This window comes from Saimiri boliviensis, chromosome 4, assembly GCF_048565385.1.
Source record: "Saimiri boliviensis isolate mSaiBol1 chromosome 4, mSaiBol1.pri, whole genome shotgun sequence".
Classification (NCBI taxonomy): Eukaryota; Metazoa; Chordata; class Mammalia; order Primates; family Cebidae; genus Saimiri; species Saimiri boliviensis.
Window position 1 is genome coordinate 99,480,062 of NC_133452.1, and position 18,770 is coordinate 99,498,831.

General features: G+C 43.6%; 1 protein-coding gene across 16 annotated transcripts in view; it reads right to left on the bottom strand.

Annotated features, from left to right (window-relative positions):
* The window catches only part of TCP11 (t-complex 11), a 144,487-nt gene that overhangs the window by 30,605 nt on the left and 95,112 nt on the right, over nucleotides 1–18,770 (bottom strand). For all 16 annotated transcript variants that reach the window (XM_074397944.1, XM_074397945.1, XM_074397946.1 and 13 more), the window contains one exon: nucleotides 15,126–15,239. In XM_074397944.1, the coding sequence (XP_074254045.1) occupies nucleotides 15,126–15,132 (7 nt within the window). In that variant the 5' untranslated portion in view covers nucleotides 15,133–15,239. The remainder of the gene's footprint in view (nucleotides 1–15,125; nucleotides 15,240–18,770) is intronic.

Here is an 18,770-nt window from a genome sequence, read left to right on the forward strand (position 1 = left end):
CATCTATTTACCATGTGCCAGGACCTTGGGAAGCCAGTCACATAGACATGTTCCTACAATACACACAACCACCCTATGACAAATATGTTATTTTTATACTACTTTACAGATGAGGAGAACTTAAATATCCCCTCCAAGGCCACAGAGTGAGTAAGTGATAGGCCAGGGGCTTGAACCCACGGAGTCCGACTTCAGAACCCTTAACCTGATTTTCCTATCACCTTATGAAGCCACAGAGGTGGAGAAGCATGGGAGAAAAGAAATACTGGTGGACAGAAACTTGACCAATACGGAAGGAAATATCCCATACTTGATCAACTGCGACCTAAAATCAGATTCTGAGAAGACGAAGATGTGGGTCAGAAACAGAGAACTATCCACTTCTATCTAGTGATGTTGGCAATTGGGATGGCTCCACACAAGTTAAATAATGACACCAAAAATATATTGAGCACTCATTATATGCGAGGCACTGTTCTAAGAGGACTTCACGTATAATATCTCATTTAGTTATCTTACAACCCCTACAAAAAGCTAGTATAGTGCCCATTTAACAGGAGAGGAACTGAAGCTTCAAGAACTTAAGGAACTTAGCCAGCTGGGAAATTTCAGGACTGGGAACTCAAAGCCAAGCTAAGCTGTGTGCTTCCAGAGACAAATCAAGATTTGCCTCCTGAAAGCAGTCTTTCCTGACTGCCTCTGGCAACAGAAATGGAGTGAAACCTCTTGACATTCCTGATTTATTTTGTGTTAAGATACTCCCTGGTTGCAGTTAACACCAGTATTTGAAGTCAGTAACTTCGGGAAGTTGCTAAAGGGTAATCAGCTGTCTTTAACTACTGTTTTAAGTTTATTATGTGCACCTTAGAGTTAATTTAAGTCAACTAGAACAAAGCACCATCTAATTTTTGGGCCCCGAGGCTCGCCCAACTCATTCCCACCACACCCAGTTCCATGGAGAAGCTTGATTGATCCACAGGTCCTGTCTCCCTTACAGTGATTCCTTCAGATAAAAACACGTGCCACAAGTCAGGCCAACGAATCACAAGGAGAGGTTAGCTAGCAGCTTCCAGCAACGTCCCTGCTCCACGTGCTTCCTCAGGCCTTTTTTTTTTTTTTAAAGTGAGAGTCCTTCTTGCTCCAGACTTTGTCCTACTGGGGTGGGAGGCCACCTGACTCCAGCTTCACTAAGAGGAGAGAAGCAGGGAGCCCTTGAAGCCCACCCTCCTGCCCGAGATTCCCCAGTATCCAGCCAGTACATTTTCATTGAAGCTCACTTGTTTTGGGATGCTTGCCGCTCCCCACCCGCGCTGGAATGTGCGCCCCATGAGGGCGCGCACCCTGTCCGTCTCCACTGCTGCACCCCCAGCGCTTATACACAGCTGGACACGGGGAGATGCCTCATCATATAGCTGAATGATGAACAAGTAAAGCCATGAATGAACGTAATATAACCTCAGAGTGCAAGGGGATAGCTGAAAAACACCTTAAAAATAATCTAATCCCTCACGCCTGTAATCCAAGCACTTTGGAGGCCAAGGCAGGCGGATCACCTGAGGTTGGGAGTTCAAGACCAGCCTGACCAACATGGTGAAACCCCATCTTAAAAAAATAAATAAATAAAAATAATCTAATCCACATCTCTCTTTTCTACTATAGTAAGAAAAGAAACAGGAGCTGCAGTGTTGGAAAGCAGTTATCCTGGCAGTGGCTCACGCCTGTAATCCCAGCACTTTGGGAGGCCGAGGCGGGCAAATCACGAGGTCAGAAAATGGAGATCATCCTGGCTAACATAGTGAAACCCCGTCTCTACTAAAAATACAAAAAATTAGCCAGGCGTGGTGGCGGGCACCTGTAGTCCCAGCTACTTGGGAGGCTGAGGGAGGAGAATTGCTTGAACCCGGGAGGTGGAGGTTGCAGTGAGCCGAGATAACCCTACCACTGCGCTCCAGCCCGGGCGATAAAGTGAGATTCTGTCTCAAAAAAAAAAGAGTAGCTATCCTAACTAGGGCAGACACTCACTAGTGCCATAATGAGGATCTTTGGTCACTGTGAGGCAAGCATCCCAGAGGGGCTCTGATGCCATGCCTGGTTCAAGTTGAGAACAGGAGACGCAGAAGAATCCAGCTAAATAAAACTTCAGCGTCAGTTGATGATAGAAATGGAGAGTTGGTAAGAAAGATACAAAATTTTGTATTTAGCTTTTTTTTTTTGAAGAAGAAGAACATACTATCTTTGTACTAGTTGGTTAATGTTTATTGTTGGCTGTTTTGATGAATAAAGTTTGGGAAATACATGGTTATGATTCCAGGGGCCTTTAGCATATAGAACTCCATCTGCGTCTCACTTTGGACATAGGACTGAGACCATGCACAGCCTTGTTTGCTGAGAATACACCTCTCTAAACATTCACAATTGCAAAATGAGAGTTACGAAGCACTGGCAGACTTCATGACTCCCTTACATTCCATTCCACAGTTTGTCTATGCTTTGTACCAAATATTTTGTTTCTTTCTCTGAGTTTCAGACGTCTACATTCCACAAAGATGTTCTTTTAAAACCAAGTTTATTGAGGTATAATTTTCATAAATGTGCAAATTTTAAGTATACATTTTGATGAGTTTTACGAATACATCTATCCACGAAGCCTCCACCACAGTTAAACAGAATACTTCCATCATCCTCGAGGGTTTCCTTGGCCTGGGTCACAGTTAGTATCTGTCTCCTTATCCCAGGGCCCAGGCAACCACTGATCTGTTTTACCTGTTCAAAAACTTCATATAAATAGAATTGGCCGGACGCAGTGGCTCATGCCTGTAATCCCAGCACTTTGGGAGGCCAAGGTGGGTGGATCACCTGAGGTCAGGAGTTCAAGACCAGCCTGGCCAACATGGTGAAACCCCCGTCTCTACTAAAAAAAAAAAAAACCCAAAAATTAGCTGGGTGTGGTGGCAGGTGCCCGAAATCCCAGCTCCCCGGGAGGCTGAGGCAGGCTTGAACCCAGGAGGTGGAGGTTGCAGTGAGCCAAGATCATGCCATTGCACTTCAGCCTGGGCAACAAGAGTGAGACTTTGTCTCAAAAAAAAAAAAAAAAAAAAAAAAAAGGGAATTGTACAATATGTAGTTGTGGTCAGGTAGCACTGCCAAAAAATATCACAGACTGGGTGGCTTAAGCCACAGAAATTTATTTTTTGCAGTTTTAGAGACTGGAAGTCCAAGATGAAGATGTCAGCAGGTCTGATTTCTTCTGAGGCCTCTCTCTTTGGCTTGCAGATGGCTGTCTTCTGGTTGTGTTCTCACATGGCCATTTCTCAGGACACACACATCCTTGGTGTCTCTTCCTCTTTTTATAAGGACACTAGTCCAACTGGGTTAGGGCCCCAATTCAATAGCACCCTATTAGATTTGACTTACTGGCCCTTTGACTTCATTTAACCTTAATTATCTCTTTAGAGGCCCCATCTCCAAATACAGGCATATTATAGAAAAAAATTTCAACTTAGAAATTTTGAGAAGGACATGATCATTTCATAACAGTAGTCTTTTGTGTCTTTTATGACTCAGCATGTCTATGTGATTTATCCATGCCATGGCATCTATCAGTAGCTTGTACCTTTTCATTGCTGAGTGGAAGTCTATTGTATGAATATATCACAATTTATCCTTTTATCTGTTGATGGACTTTGGACTGTTTCCAGTTTTTTACTATTACAAATAAAACTCCTGTAAACATTCTAGTGTATCTTTTTTGTGGACATATTTCTTAATTTCTCTTGAGTACATATCAAGGAGTAGGATTACTGGATTAGATGGTGTTTATTTGTAAGAAATGGTCAAACATTTCTCCAAAGTGGGTGTACCATTTTACATTTCCACCAGCAGTGTATGAAAGTTTCAGCTGTTCCATATCCTTACCAACACTTGGAACTGTCAGTTTTTTAAAAAGTCATTCTAGTAAGTGTGTAATGGTTCCTTTTTTTTTTTTTTTTTTTTTTAAAGGCCTTTAGGCCAGGTCTGGTGGCTCATGCCTGTAATCCCAGCACTTTGGGAGGCTACTTGAGCTTGAGCCCAGTAGTTTGAGACCAGCCTGGGCAACAAGACCACATCACTTTGGGAAAAAAATATATATAAATATGTATTTTTTTTTCTTTCTTTTTTTTTTTTTTGAGACGGAGTTTCGCTGTTGTTACCTGGGCTGGAGTGCAATGGCGTGATCTCGGCTCACCACAACCTCCGCCTCCTGGGTTCAAGCAATTCTCCTGCCTCAACCTCCTGAGTAGCTGGGATTATAGGCACGCGCCACCATACCCAGCGAATTTTTTGTATTTTTAGTAGAGACGGGGTCTCACCATGTTGACCAGGATGGTCTCGATCTCTTGACCTCGTGATCCACCCGCCTCGGCCTCCCAAAGTGCTGGGATTACAGGCGTGAGCCACCGCGCCCGGCCTTATATATATATATTTTCAAACAATTTAAAAGCACTTTATTTTTTAAGAGCAGTTTTAGGTTTAGAGCAAAATTGAGAGGAAGATACAGAGATTGCTCATCTACTCCCTGCCCCCACGTGTGTAGACTCCTCCATTATCAACATCCCCTGTGAGTGTGCTGCAATTGTTGCCATTGATGAACCAACACTGACACATCATAATCACCCAAAGTACATAGTTTACATTAGGGTTCTCTCTTGGTGTGGTACCTTCTATGAGTTTGGACAAAGGTATAATGATGTGTATCCATCATTATAGTGTCACAGAGTTTTCACTGCCCTAAAAATGCTCCGTGCTCTGCCTATTCATCACCCTTCCCCACTCTATCTTTCTTTAAATTGGCATTGGCAACGTTTTATTTTTTATTTTTATTTTTTGAGACAGAGTCTTGCTCTGTCACCCAGGCTGAAGGGCAGTGGCACAGTCTTGGCTCACTGCAGCCTCTGTCTCCCAGGTTCAAGTGATTCTCCTGCCTCAGCCTCCCAAGTAGCTGGGATTACAGGTGCCCGCCACAATGCCTGGATAATTTTTGTATTTTTAGTAGAGACCAGGGTCTCACCATATTGGCCTGGCTGGTCTTGAACTCCTGACTTCAAATGATCCGCCTGCCTCAGTCTCTCAAAGTGCTTGCAGGTGTGAGCTACCGCAACCGGCCGGGCAAAGTTGTTTATAATATTCCCTTACAATACCCTCCTATTACCTGCAAAATCTGTCATTAAGTCATTTCTCTTATTTCTGATATTCTTAATGTGTTTTTTCTCTCTCTCTCTTTTTTCCTGATCTATGCCTAGAAGTTGATCAATATGATCTTTTCAAATAACTAGTTTCTGGTGTCATTGATTTTCTCCATTGTTTTTCAGTATTCTATTTCACAAATTTCTGTTTTGATCTTCATTATTTTCTTTCCTCTGCTTACTTGGGGTTTCATTTGCTTTTCTTTTTCTCATTTCTTAAGGTAGAGGCTAAAGTTATTGACTTGAAATCTTTCAAGTGCTGATTAGTGGCACCCACAAATTTTGGTATGTTGGGTTTTAATTTTCATTCCATTCAAAATACATTCTGACCCCGCCTGCCTTTTTGACTGATAAGTTATTAAGAAGTGCCTTATCTAGTTTCCAAATATTTGGAGGTTTTCCAAGAATCTTTCTACTGTTCATTGTTTATAATTTAATTCCATTGTGTTGAGAGAACATTTTTATTATGACTTGAATCCTTTCAAATGTATTGAGACTTGCTTGATGGCCCAGAATATGGCCTATTTTGGTAAATGTTCCTTGTGCTTTGAAAAGAATGTGCATTCTGCTGTTGTTGGATGGAGGGTTCTGTAAGTGTCAACTAGGTCAAGTTGATGGATGGGGATATTCAAATCCTCTATATACTTGCTTATTTTCTACCTAATTATCTATTGGTTATTAAGAGGGAGTAGTGAAATCTCTGATTATAATTATGATTTTTCTATTTGTCTTTGCAGCTCTATCCATTTTTGTTTCATGTATTTTGAAGCTCTGTTATTAGGTATATAAACTTTTAGAATTTTGATGCATTGACTTATAATTATCAAATGATCTTCTTTACACTTGGTAATATTCTTTGCTCTAAAATCTTCATCTCATATTCATATAGCCAGTCTATCTTTTTTTTTTTTTTTGAGACGGAGTTTCGCTCTTGTTACCCAGGCTGGAGTGCAATGGCACGATCTCGGCTCACCGCAACCTCCGCCTCCTGGGTTCAGGCAATTCTCCTGCCTCAGCCTCCTGAGTAGCTGGGATTATAGGCACGCGCCACCATGCCCAGCTAATTTTTTGTATTTTTAGTAGAGACGGGGTTTCACCATGTTGACCAGGTTGGTCTCGATCTCTCGACCTTGTGATCCACCCGCCTCGGCCTCCCAAAGTGCTGGGATTACAGGCTTGAGCCACCGCGCCCGGCCTGCCAGTCTATCTTTTGATTAATGTTAGCTTGTTATATCTTTTTCCATCCTCCTTTTATATTTGAATATATTGTGTCTCTATATTGTGTTTCTTATAAGCATTATATAATTTGTCTTGTTTTTAATCCAGTCTGACAATCTCTGCCTACTAATTAGAACATTTAAACCATTTACTTTTGTTTCTCACCTCAAATATGTGGGTTGTTTTGTTTTCATTGTGATAAAATACACATAACATAAAATTTATCATCTTAACCAGTTTTAAGTATTCATACAGTCATGTTAGGTATATTCACATTGTTGTGCAACCAATTTCTAGAACTTTTTCATCTTGCAAAATTGAGACTTTATGTCCATACAACAACAACTTCCCATTTCCCTTCCTCCTCACCTCCTGGCAGCCACCATTCTACTTTCTGTTTCTGTGAGTTTGGCTGCTCTAAATATCTCATATAAGGGAATCCTATAGTACAGACCATTTACTTACAATGTGATTATTGACAGGTTAAGTTTAAGCCTATGAGCTTCTTTTTGTTATTTGCTCCATTTCTTTTTTGTTCTTTTCTCTTTTTTCTCCCTTCTTTTGGATCGATTTCTTTTTTAGAATTTCACTTCATTTTCTTTGTTAGGTTAGTAGCTATAATTCTTTATTTTGTTATTTTAGCGGTTGCTTCAGGGTTTATGGCTTGTATATCTTATCACAGTCTGCCTTCACCACTTTGCATATAAGAACTTTAATATACTTCCATTTCTCCTCTCCTGACCTTTCTGCTTTCATTATCATCCTTTTTACTTATTCACATGTTATAAACCACATAATACATCATATTCTTTAATTTAAGCAGTCAATTATTGAAAGATAAAAATAGTTGTTTATAAATCTTATGTATTTGCCCATTTATTTACCTTTATTCCTATGGGTAGATCTGTGTTTCAACCTGGTATCATTTTCCTCTACTTCAGGAACTTTCTTTAACATTTCTTTTCTGTTTGTTTGTTTGAGGCAAGGGCTCGCTCTGTCACCCAGGCTGGAGTGCAGTGGCATGATCACGGCTCACTGCAGCCTTCACCTCTCGGGCTCAAGCAATCCTCCTGCCTCAGCCTCCTGAGTAGCTGGGACTACAGGTATATGCCAGAAAACACAGCTAATTTTTTTTATTTTTTGTAGTGATGGGGGAGGGTCTAATTTTGTGACCCAAGCTGGTCTTGAACTCCTGGGTTCAAAAGATCCTCCCATCTCGGCATCCCAACATGTTAGGGTTGCAGGTGTGAGCTACCGTGCCCAACCTAACATTTATTATAGTACAGTTTTGCAAGTGATGAATTTTTTTTAACTTTGGCGTGTCTGAAAAGGTCTCTATTATACCTTCATTTTTGAAGATATTTCTGCTGATGTAAGATTCAGATTGACAGATTCTTTTCTTTCAGCATTTAAAATATCCTGCTGCACTGTTTTCTCATTTGCCCTGTTTCCGGCGGGAAATCTGCTGCTATCCTTATATTTGTGCCTTTAGACGTAATATGTCTTTTTTCTTTTGACTGCTTCTAAGATTTTATCTTTATTACATATATCGAGCAATTTGATTATATGTGCATTGGTGTAATTTTCTTCAGATTTCTTGTGCTGGGGCTCATTGAGCTTCTTGGATTTGTGGATTTACAGTTTTCATAAAATCTGGAAAATTTTTAAGCGTTACTTCTTCAAATAATTTTTCTGTACTCCCTGTATTTCAGGGACTCCCGTTACATGTATGTGAGGCCGCTGGAAGTTGTCCCATAGCTCACTGATGCTCTTCCTATTTTTTAAGCTTCATTTTTCTCTATATGTTTAATTTGGAATAGTTTCTATTTTTATGCCTTTCTTTTTTTTTTTTTTTTTTTTGAGGCGGAGTTTCACTCTTATTACCCAGGCTGGAGTGCAATGGCGCGATCTCGGCTCACCGCAACCTCCGCCTCCTGGGTTCAGGCAATTCTCCTGCCTCAGCCTCCTGAGTAGCTGGGATTACAGGCACGCGCCACCATGCCCAGCTAATTTTTTGTATTTTTAGTAGAGACGGGGTTTCACCGTGTTGACCACGATGGTCTCGATCCCTTGACCTCGCGATCCACCCGTCTCGGCCTCCCAAAGTGCTAGGTGCCTTTCTAATAACTAAAATTTTCCTCTGCTTTGACTAGTCTGCTGTCAACCTTAGGCAGTGTAATTTTCATCTTACTCATTGCAGTTGTCATGTTATTAATTGTAGTCTTCATCACAAAAGTTCATTTTGCATCGTTTAAATATTATATATGTTTTTGAACATATGGAATACAGCCATAATAACTGTTTTAACATACTTGTCTGTTAACTCTACCATCCTTGTCAGTTCTTGGTCAATTTTAATTGACTGGTCTTCTCCTCCTATGGGCTATATTTTGCAAGCCTGGTATTCTTTCATTAGATGCCTGACGTGAATTTTACCTTGTTGAGTACAGAATATTTAGGTATTTCTATAATACTATTGAGCCTTGTTAGATGATCAGTGTAGGATTCTATTAGGTTACTTGGCAACAGTTTGATTCTTTTGGTCTTTCTTTTAAGAGTTATTAGGTGGGAGCCAGGCAAGGTGGATCACACCTATAATCCCAACACTTTGAACACTTTGGGAGGCCAAGGTGGGAGGATCACTTGAAACCTGGGGTTCAAGACCAGCCTGGGTAACATCGTGAGATTCCATCTCTATAAAAAAAAATTTAAAAATCAGCCAGGCATGGTGGTGTGGGCCTATAGTCCTAGCTACTCAGGAGCCTGAGGTGGGATGATTGCTTGAGCCCAGGAGGCTGAAGCTGCAGTGAGCCAAGATTGTGCCACTATACTCCAGCCTGGATGACAGAGTGAGACCCTGTTTCCAAAAAAAATTTAAAAGGGTTATTACATGGGACCAAACCAATGTTTTGTATTGGGGTAATTATTCCTCCCGGCCAAGGCAATACCCTTTTGAGTATTTTACCCAGTGCCCCATGAATTATGAAGTTTTCCAGTCCGGGTGGTGATAACAGACACTGTTCCCACCTCTATGTGAACACATAACATTGCTCTCTCATCCTCTTAGAAGTTTCTCTCCCTAGCCATGGGTAGTTTTCTCACCCCAGGGGTCACTATTGCCAAATACTTGGGGGAGACCCTCCGTACATCTCCAGGCCTCTGCGCAGCTCTCTCCTGTCGAGTATTCTGTCCTGAAAATTCTAGATACCTTGGTTTCCTGGACTCTTAGCTCTGTCTCCTCAACTCAGAGAACTAGCTGAGACATGCCTGGTTTTCTTTCCCTATACCACAGCCTGGAAGCCTTCATAAAGCAGTAAGCTGTGGGACAGTTGTGGGGCTTACCTTGTTTTTCCATCTCTCTGTAAATGTCCTTTCTTGCCTGAAACAGTCTTGAAAACCAACCTTCCTTCCTTCCTTCCTTCCTTCCTTCCTTCCTTCCTTCATTCATTCATTCATTCTTTCCCCCTTTCTTTCCATTCCTTCCCTTTCTCATCTCCCTCATTCCTCCCTTATCTCCCTCCCTCACTTCCTCCTTTCCTCCATCCTTCTTTCTTTCATTTCAGGAAGGAGACGAAATCCAGTCACTATTGTTCCATCTTGGCTGGGAGCGAAAAGTCTTTTCAAACTCTTTCCTATTCTTTATAACAGCTAGAATAGTGCTGGACACATGGTTGGTTCATTGACTGACTGCTTCTTGAGTGCATTCATCTTTTAAGTAATACTAACCAAGTAAAAAATTGTTTAGAAATTCAATTGTAGGGCTGGGTGTGGTGTCTTATGTCTGTAACCCCAACACTTTGGGAGGTCAAGGTAGGTGAATTTCTTGAGCTCAGGAGTTTGAGACCAGCCTGGACAACAGGACAAAACCCTGTCTCTACAAAAATTACAAAAATTAGCTGGGCATGGTGGTGCACACTTGTGGCCCCAGATACTCAGGAAGCTGAGGTGAGAGGGAGGATTGCTTGAGCCCAGAAGGTGGAGGTTGCAGTGAGCCAAGATTATGCCACTACACTCCAGCCTGGATGGATGACAGAGCAAGACCCTGTCTCATAAAAATAAATAAATAAATAAAAAGAAAAGAAAGAAAAGAGATTCAGGCCGGGCACGGTGGCTCAAGCCTGTAATCCCAGCACTTTGGGAGGCCGAGGCGGGTGGATCACGAGGTCAAGAGATCGAGACCATCCTGGTCGACATGGTGAAACCCCGTCTCTACTAAGAATACAAAAAAAATAGCTGGGCGTGGTGGCGCATGCCTGTAATCCCAGCTACTCAGGAGGCTGAGGCAGGAGAATTGCCTGAACCCAGGAGGCGGAGGTTGCGGTGAGCCGAGATCGCGCCATTGCACTCCAGCCTGGGTAACGAGCGAAACTCCGTCTCAAAAAAAAAAAAAAAAAGAAAAGAGATTCAGTTGTAGGAGATTGGGCTAATTTTTCTCAAGTTCAATAATAAATTATTACAATTCTTACTCAAATGAAGACAATTTTTTTTTTTTTTTTTTTTTTTTGAGACGGAGTTTCGCTTTTGTTACCCAGGCTGGAGTGCAATGGCGCGATCTCGGCTCACCGCAACCTCCGCCTCCTGGGTTCAGGCAATTCTCCTGCCTCAGCCTCCTGAGTAGCTGGGATTACAGGCATGCGCCACCATGCCCAGCTATTTTTTTTGTATTCTTAGTAGAGACGGGGTTTCACCATGTCGACCAGGATGGTCTCGATCTCTTGACCTCGTGATCCACCCGCCTCGGCCTCCCAAAGTGCTGGGATTACAGGCTTGAGCCACCATGCCCGGCCCGAATGAAGACAAATTTATTTATGAAACTGCATGGAGCCAGATCGCAGATGTTTTGACGACATACTATATAGAAATGTTTTTGAAATGCTTGCTTCCTATGTACCCACCTTTAGTTATTTATTTTAAATTGTTTTTCTTTTTTCACTCTTGTTGCCCAGGCTGGAGTGCAGTAGTGCTGTCTCAGCTCACTGCAACCTCTGCCCCCTGGGTTCAAGTGATTCTCCTGCCTCAGCCTCCCAAGTAGCTGGTATTATAGGCACCTGCCACCATGCCCAGCTACTTTTGTATTTTTAGTAGCGATGGGGTTTCACCATGTTGGCCAGGCTGGTCTCAAACTCCTGAGCTCAGGTGATCCTCCCACATCAGCCTTCCAAAGTGCTGGGATTACAGGTGTGAGCCACTGCGCCCGGCCTATTTTTCTGACATAGAAGATGATAAATATGGGATAACACATCTATAGCAGAAATCATGTTTATTATTATTATCAGAGTCTTCCCAAATGCCTGGCACGTACTAAACACAGTACATATTTAAAGAGTGATTGGGCTGGGTGCTGTGGCTCACGCCTATAATCCCAGCACTTTGGAAGGCTGAAGCAGGTGGATCTTTTGAGATCAGGAGTTCAAGACTAGCCTGGCCAACATGGTGAAACCCTGTCTCTATTAAAAATACAAAAATTAGCCAGGTATGGTGGCAGGTGCCTGTAGTCCCAGCTACTCAGGAGGCTGAGGCAGGAGAATGGCTTGAATGCAGGAGGCAGAGGTTGCAGTGAGCCAAGATCATGCTACTGCACCCCAGCCTGGGCAACAGGAGCAAGACTCCTTCTCAAAAGAAAAACAAAAAAAAAAGATTGAATATTTTTGCGGTTGAATACTTTTTTTTTTTTTTTTTTTTTGAGACAGAGTCTCCCTCTGTCACCCAGGCTGGAGTGCAGTGACACGAACTCAGCTTACTGCAACCTCTGCCTCTCGGGTTCAAGCAGTTCTCCTGCCTCATCCTCCAGAGTAGCTGGGACTACAGGTGTCCACCACTATGCCTGGCTAATTTTTATTAGAAACAAGGTTTCACTCTGTTGGCCAGGCTGGTCCCAAACTCCTGACCTCAAGTGATCCGCCTGCCCCAGCCTCCCAAAGTGCTGAGATTATAGGCGTGAGCTACTGTACTTGGCCTAGAATACTTTTTGTTTCACCAAACAATATAATTTATTTCAACAATATCACTATCTGATGTTCCTCTTTCCATCATAAAAATTGAAGCTCTAGTTTTATAACTAGAAGACTCATGTCTCTTCTGGTCTCTTTACAGTGTGATCTGTTGGCCCTCACTTTGTAACACTTCTGGTCAGATGAAGTTAACACAAATCAACATTTCTTCCTCTACAAGAGAGGCTGACATTCTGATTTGGAAATCTTAATTGAAGACATTTGGCTTATACTCTCGGAAACTTCAGGCTTGCATAATACTTTGACTTCTAGCTTAATTCTTGTGGAATCTTGGGCTTTAGGCCCCTCTCCTCAAGTTCTTTCTGTGGCTCAGCCAAATCTTGCACATCCTTCCAGCCCAGCATAAGCCTTCCTGCCTCTGTGACACCTTCTGCCATGGTGATCTTGCCCTTCTACCTGCTCCTTGGAACTTCATTGTCTTTTCCACTCACTTGGTGCCTAATGGACTATACTGCCTTGTCATACCCTTTGTGTTTAGTCAGAGCATCTGTCTCAAGCAGCTTGTAACCACCTTCAGATGGGAGGCCCACAGTGCCTAACACAGTCATGATAATCATAGTAATCACCAGCATTTACTGAGTACTTACCATGTGCCAGGCCCTATTCTAAGAGTTTGTTATGGATGACTTCAGTTAAACTTCACCTCATTCAAAGGGGATAGTGCTGTTACAATCCCACTTTCCGGATAAGGAAGCAGAAGAGCAGGGGAATTGGGTCACTTGCCCAGGGTAGCTAGCAGAGCCGGGATTTATTTATTTATTCATTTATTTATTTGTAGTAGTTTCTTTCTTTTTTTTCTTTTTTTTTTTTGAGAGGGAATCTCACTCTATCACCGAGGTTGGAGTGCAGTGGCATGCTCTCAGCTCACTGCAACCTCTGCCACCCAGTTTCAAGCAATTCTCCTGCCTCAGCATCCCGAGTAGCTGAGATTACAGGCATGTGCCACCACGTCCGGCTAATTTTTGTATTTTTAGTAGAGATGGGGTTTTACCATTTTGGCCAGGCTGGTCTTGAACTTCTGACCTCATGATCCACCCGCCTTGGCCTCCCAAAGTGCTGGGATTACAGGTGTGAGCCACCACGCCCAGCCTAGTGGTAGCATTTTTTTTTGACCTGGAGCCTCACTCTGTCACTCAGGCTGGAGTGCAGTGGTGCATTATCAGCTCGCTGCAACCTCTGCCTCCCGAGTTCAAGTGATTCTCCTGCCTCAGCTTCCCTAGTAGCTAGAACTACAGGTGCCCGCCACCACACCCAGCTAATTTTTTGTATTTTTAGTAGAGACGGGGTTTCACCGTGTTAGCCAGGATGGTCTCAATGTCCTGACCTTGTGATCCACCTGCCTTGGCCTCCCAAAGTGCTGGGATTACAGGCATGAGCCACTGCGCCCGGCCAGAGCCAGGATTTAAACTCAAGTGCTCTGAGAACAGAGCCTGAGCCACCCTCAACCCCTACACTCTGTCGTGGCACTGGGGGTGCAGTAGTTGCTCAATACATCTTTGTTGACTGAATGAAAACATGGAGGCTTGGCCTGTGCAGAAGAGAAACTTCCAGAGGAGGCTCTGTTCTGTTATTCTTACAGCTTTACTGTTTGCCATCACTAATTGCACATCATTACTGTTGTTTCAGGAGCAAGATCCTGTGTGGTCCAGGAGGGAAAAGAGGTTAGGAAGTAAGATGCCCACACTCCTCTCCTGCCTTCCTCTCTTGCAGGTTGGGCAGAAAGCAAGTTGGGGCAGCTCTTCCTCCTGCTACCCCCTTGCTCTCAGAGCTAGCCACCAACCTGGAGCAGGGAGAGGTGGCAGGGAAGGCATGGCGGGCAGCGACAGCCTTAGGATCACTGGTTCCTGGGGCCTTTGCCTCCCGAGGCTCAGTCAACCGGATGTTCCTTTAGCTCACCGGAATTTGGCCAGATTTACAGAGATAAGATCAATCTGACCCTTAATTCCTTAAATGTAATTTATGGGCCTGCCTCCTGTGTGCCACAACACGTCTGGCTATCCGAAATCTGGTAATTATTTATGTAAACACAGCATCCTGCCTTTGTGGATTATAATTGGACTTGAACAGCAAGAAGCAGGGACTTACACAGTTGGGGCTGCACTGAAACCCTTCTTTTGAAAACACTCACCTGAGCCTTTGAAATCTTCCCTGTGGCTCATGGGTGGCTTTAACCAGACCAAAAAAAAAAAAAAAACTTTTTTCCTCCTCCTCCTGCAGGCCTGGGCACATTTATTCCCAAATACCACCAGGTTTTCCAGGTCCTCTCGGAGGATGGGGTGAAGCTACTCTGTCATCTGGGCTGGACTGAGAGGACAGGAGCCCTGGGAGGGAGCCTCCCCAGATCTCCTCATTGTCTGTTGGGACATGAATTTTTATACCCTCTCTAAGAATAAACAGGATTAGGAATTTTATGCTGTTTGGAAAAGAGGAGAGGTGGCTGGCACGAGAGAAAGATCTTTGTTTTTTATTCATGCCGTGAGTTCCCTAGGAGCCTTTGCTGTACATACACACATGAGAGCCAGGAGGATTAGAGGAAAGAAAATGAGCTGATTGAACCAGATGGTTCGGGAAGCACTCCCAGGAGGCTGCTGGGATGGATGAATCTGCATCTTTAAATAACATTAATTTCTGAAAGGGCCAAACTGTTTCCTAAATTAAGACACTGAACTCTTACCTTTCATCTATGTTTATGGCACCTCTCTGGTTGAAGCCAAGAGCTGCTACTTTCTGACAAACCAGCTCTGGAGAAATCCCTCATCCTTGATGCAGCTGGTGAGAAACTGCTTTCCTGAAGGAAAAAAGAAATCCTTAAGAATCAAAGCACTTTGAAAAACAGACTTAGGCAGAAACAACCACCCCTGGGTGATCAGAACAAGCTACCAAGTTCTGATGCCAGCTGAGACACTCATTTCCTCAGTGGCTGGGGGCAAACCACTTAACCTCAGTTTCCCCACCTGTAAAATGGGGTTAATAATGCTTACCTGCTGCAGGAGTGCTGTGAGGTTTAATTGGGTAATGGCTGCGGAGCCCTTTGATGTAGTCAGTTTTATTAACTTGCAAGGGATTCCCTGAGGCCAGAAAAAGCAGTTAAACCCAAGAGAGAGAAGAAAGGCACTAAAACGAAGCAAAGCTCAGCTAAGCATTTCACCTCCAGCTCCAATTTCAGAAGTGCAGAGACCAGCTGCTCCATTGTGAATGGAAAGCAGTGGCTGGGGCTGGAGACTGAATGGCATCTGGGGAGAGAAAGCTTCAGGGTCATCTCAGAGGGAGCCTGGCTTTCAGACTGTGAAGGGTGAAGGTAAGCAAGTAGTCTTGCTTGATCAAACCAGGGTAATTCTTTAGCCCCACTGAGGTTCTTTGCTATGAACCTTCTCCAGTAAGACAATTATTTTGCTGTTAATCCAAGGTCCTTATCACTGAATTTAGAAACCCCTAGCCTCTGGCCTCTTGCTTCTCAACAATTAAATAGAGAACTGGCCTCTAGCCAGGATTGCTGACCAGAGCAGAGTTGGAGGGACAGCACCAACCAAAGGCCAGAAAACGGGGGCGTTTTCCAAGTTCCACATTCACAGCTAGGCAGACCAACCTAGACTGCTCAGCCAGCTCTGTGCCTCAGTTTCCCACTCTATAAAATTGATTGTGATCACACGTCCTTGCCATTAAGGCCCAAGTAATTAAGATTTGGAATGTGAAAATGCACTAAAATGACAACGAACAAACCCCTACTTGCCCTTCAGTAAGTTAAAAAAAAATTTTTATTTTGAATTTGAATTATTTGAATAATATAATAATTCTCCAAGCCAACTCATTCAGCCTAAGAGACCCTATGCTCCTCCTGCTCCTTTCTAGCTTTTGGTGAGTGCCCAGCACACAGCCACAGTCATTCAGCATCAGCTACATGAACACAGCCCAGGAGGGTGATCAGCTTGTCCTGGTTTGCCTAGACTATGCCCATTTTAGCTCTGAAAAGCTCATGTTCCAGGAGCCCCTCCTCATCCCAGGCAAACTAGAATGGTTGGTCACCCTAACATGTCCTTGGGCTGTTTGGAAAGTGCTGGCCACACTTCCTGTCAAGCAGCTATTGACCTACCACGGGCATATCTTGGGAAAAGGGGCGCTGTGGTCAGGCAGAGGTGAGGAGTCCTATGATCCAGGCTGTCATTCCTGGCTCTGCCTCTAATGACCTCAGATGAGACCCGTGGCCTCAGTTTCCTCATCTGCAAAGGGAGGCAGTGTGACATGGTGCCTTTTCACCTTTCCTCCAGGAGACATGGCTGCAAAGACAGGCCTGTCAACCTGCCCAGCCCTAGGGGGGATGCTATGTACTTTGCAATGAGTGGCAAAACACACAGCCTGGGGACACACTGGGGACCAAAGTCCATCCCTGCTTGTGGGATTCCACTCCTTGGTGCCCACTGACTCCTTCAATGCCCTTTCTTTGTGAGGAGGAAGCACATGGCTGGGAATGTGTTAGCCCTCAACCAACCAACTGAGTGTTGTACGTGTCTCTTTAGATCCCTTTCCTTCCCAAAATGCACACATTATATCCCTGAGATCTGAAACTTGACTTTTCCAAGACTATGTTCAAGTTTGGCAAAATGAGTGCTGAGTCCAAAAATTAAAGCAATTTAAAGTGATTAAATTTAAAAGACCCACTGTTTCCCTTATCGTAGTTTAGGTTACACGTTTTAGCATGGTTTTCTATTCCTGTGTTTTATTTTACCATATAAACAGAAATACCTGCTGTTAAAGGAAGTAAAATTCTATAAATTCTACATATGTTTTGTCTTCCTTGTCCAGATTTTCCAGCCAGCCCATTGCCTGGATATCCCCTTTGTTCGACCCCTGTAGACAGAGGAGATGATCAGGGTTGGGATTGTTTTGATGGAGGGGGCTTTCTTTTTGGGGATTGATTCTTTTTAAAATGCCCTTGATAGGCGCTTATGTTAATGAAAACAGTCTTCTCATGACAAATCAGAACCTGGCTTTTATTGCATTTAAAAAAAAAGTAATTTACATTAAGAAGAAACGGGAAACAATGATTGAATCAAAGCCACCCTGAGCAGCTTCCCCCTGCTCTGCCTCATCTGAAAACAACCCTGTTTCCATTTCACCGCTGAGCTCAGCCTGCCTGCTCCAGACGTCCAGACCTCGCACTCTATAAATTGTCTCTGCCCTTGCCCCGGAGTTGCTGACTATATGTATTTTTGGGCCCGGCATTAATTCCCTCATCCTTGGCTGGTGACATTAAGATTTGTAACTGATAGAATGTGTTTTTAATGTATTTCCTGCAGGTTACTATTAAAGAAATCTAATTCTTCTGAACTTGCAAAAGGTTCTGCTTCCATTAAAAAAAAAAAAAAAGGTATTACGGGAAGAATTTCCCCAAAATCTCCAGATGGACTGGGCAGCCAGAGGGGTCTGGGGCTCCAGAATTCTCTGCTTAGCTCTGCCACTCACTCTTCCTCCTCCCGTCTAGTCCATTCTCTCTCTGCACCTTAGTTTTCCTGGGTATGAAATGAGGATAAATATTTGTCTACGAGATGAGGGTGTTGTAAGGATTAATTGGTTGGTGTTTCGGGAAGCCTTTGAAGATGAAAGACGCGCTCTGCAGATGCTAAGTGAACTCATAACGTGTCTGGTTTTAATGAGCCAGGTGAAGCCAGTGGCGATGGCTGGAGATTAACTGTGCCTAGTTCAGAGGCTGCCTGCATGGGCTGGACTGGAAACGGGGTGGAGCTCCCCACTGGTCCCCTGGATTTGATCCCATCACTGTTTCCCCTGACTCCTGGCACAGAGCCTGGCACATTGGTTCTCTAGAAATATATGCAAAAGGAAATGAGTTAGAATTCAACCTAGCCTCTCATGATGCAGAGAGCAGGGGTTCAGACTTCCTAAATCATGCTATTGACTCTCATTCTAGCACATGGCCTGGGCAAATTACTTAACCTGTGAATCTCAGTACCTCATTTGCCAGTGGGGATAGTCAGAGCCCCCAGTCTCGAGGGTCTGTGGTGAGGATTTGTCATAAACATGGCTAACAGCAATGGAGCACTTGATGGATGTCAAATACAGGTTCTAAGCATTTTGCACTCATAAACTCACTAAACTCTCCCCACCAGGGAAGGACTCTTTTTTTTTTTTTTGAGACGGAGTTTCGCTCTTGTTACCCAGACTGGAGTGCAATGGCGCGATCTCGGCTCACCGCAACCTCCGCCACCTGGGTTCAGGCAATTCTCCTGCCTCAGCCTCCTGAGTAGCTGGGATTACAGGCACACGCCACCATGCCCAGCTAATTTTTTGTATTTTTAGTAGAGAC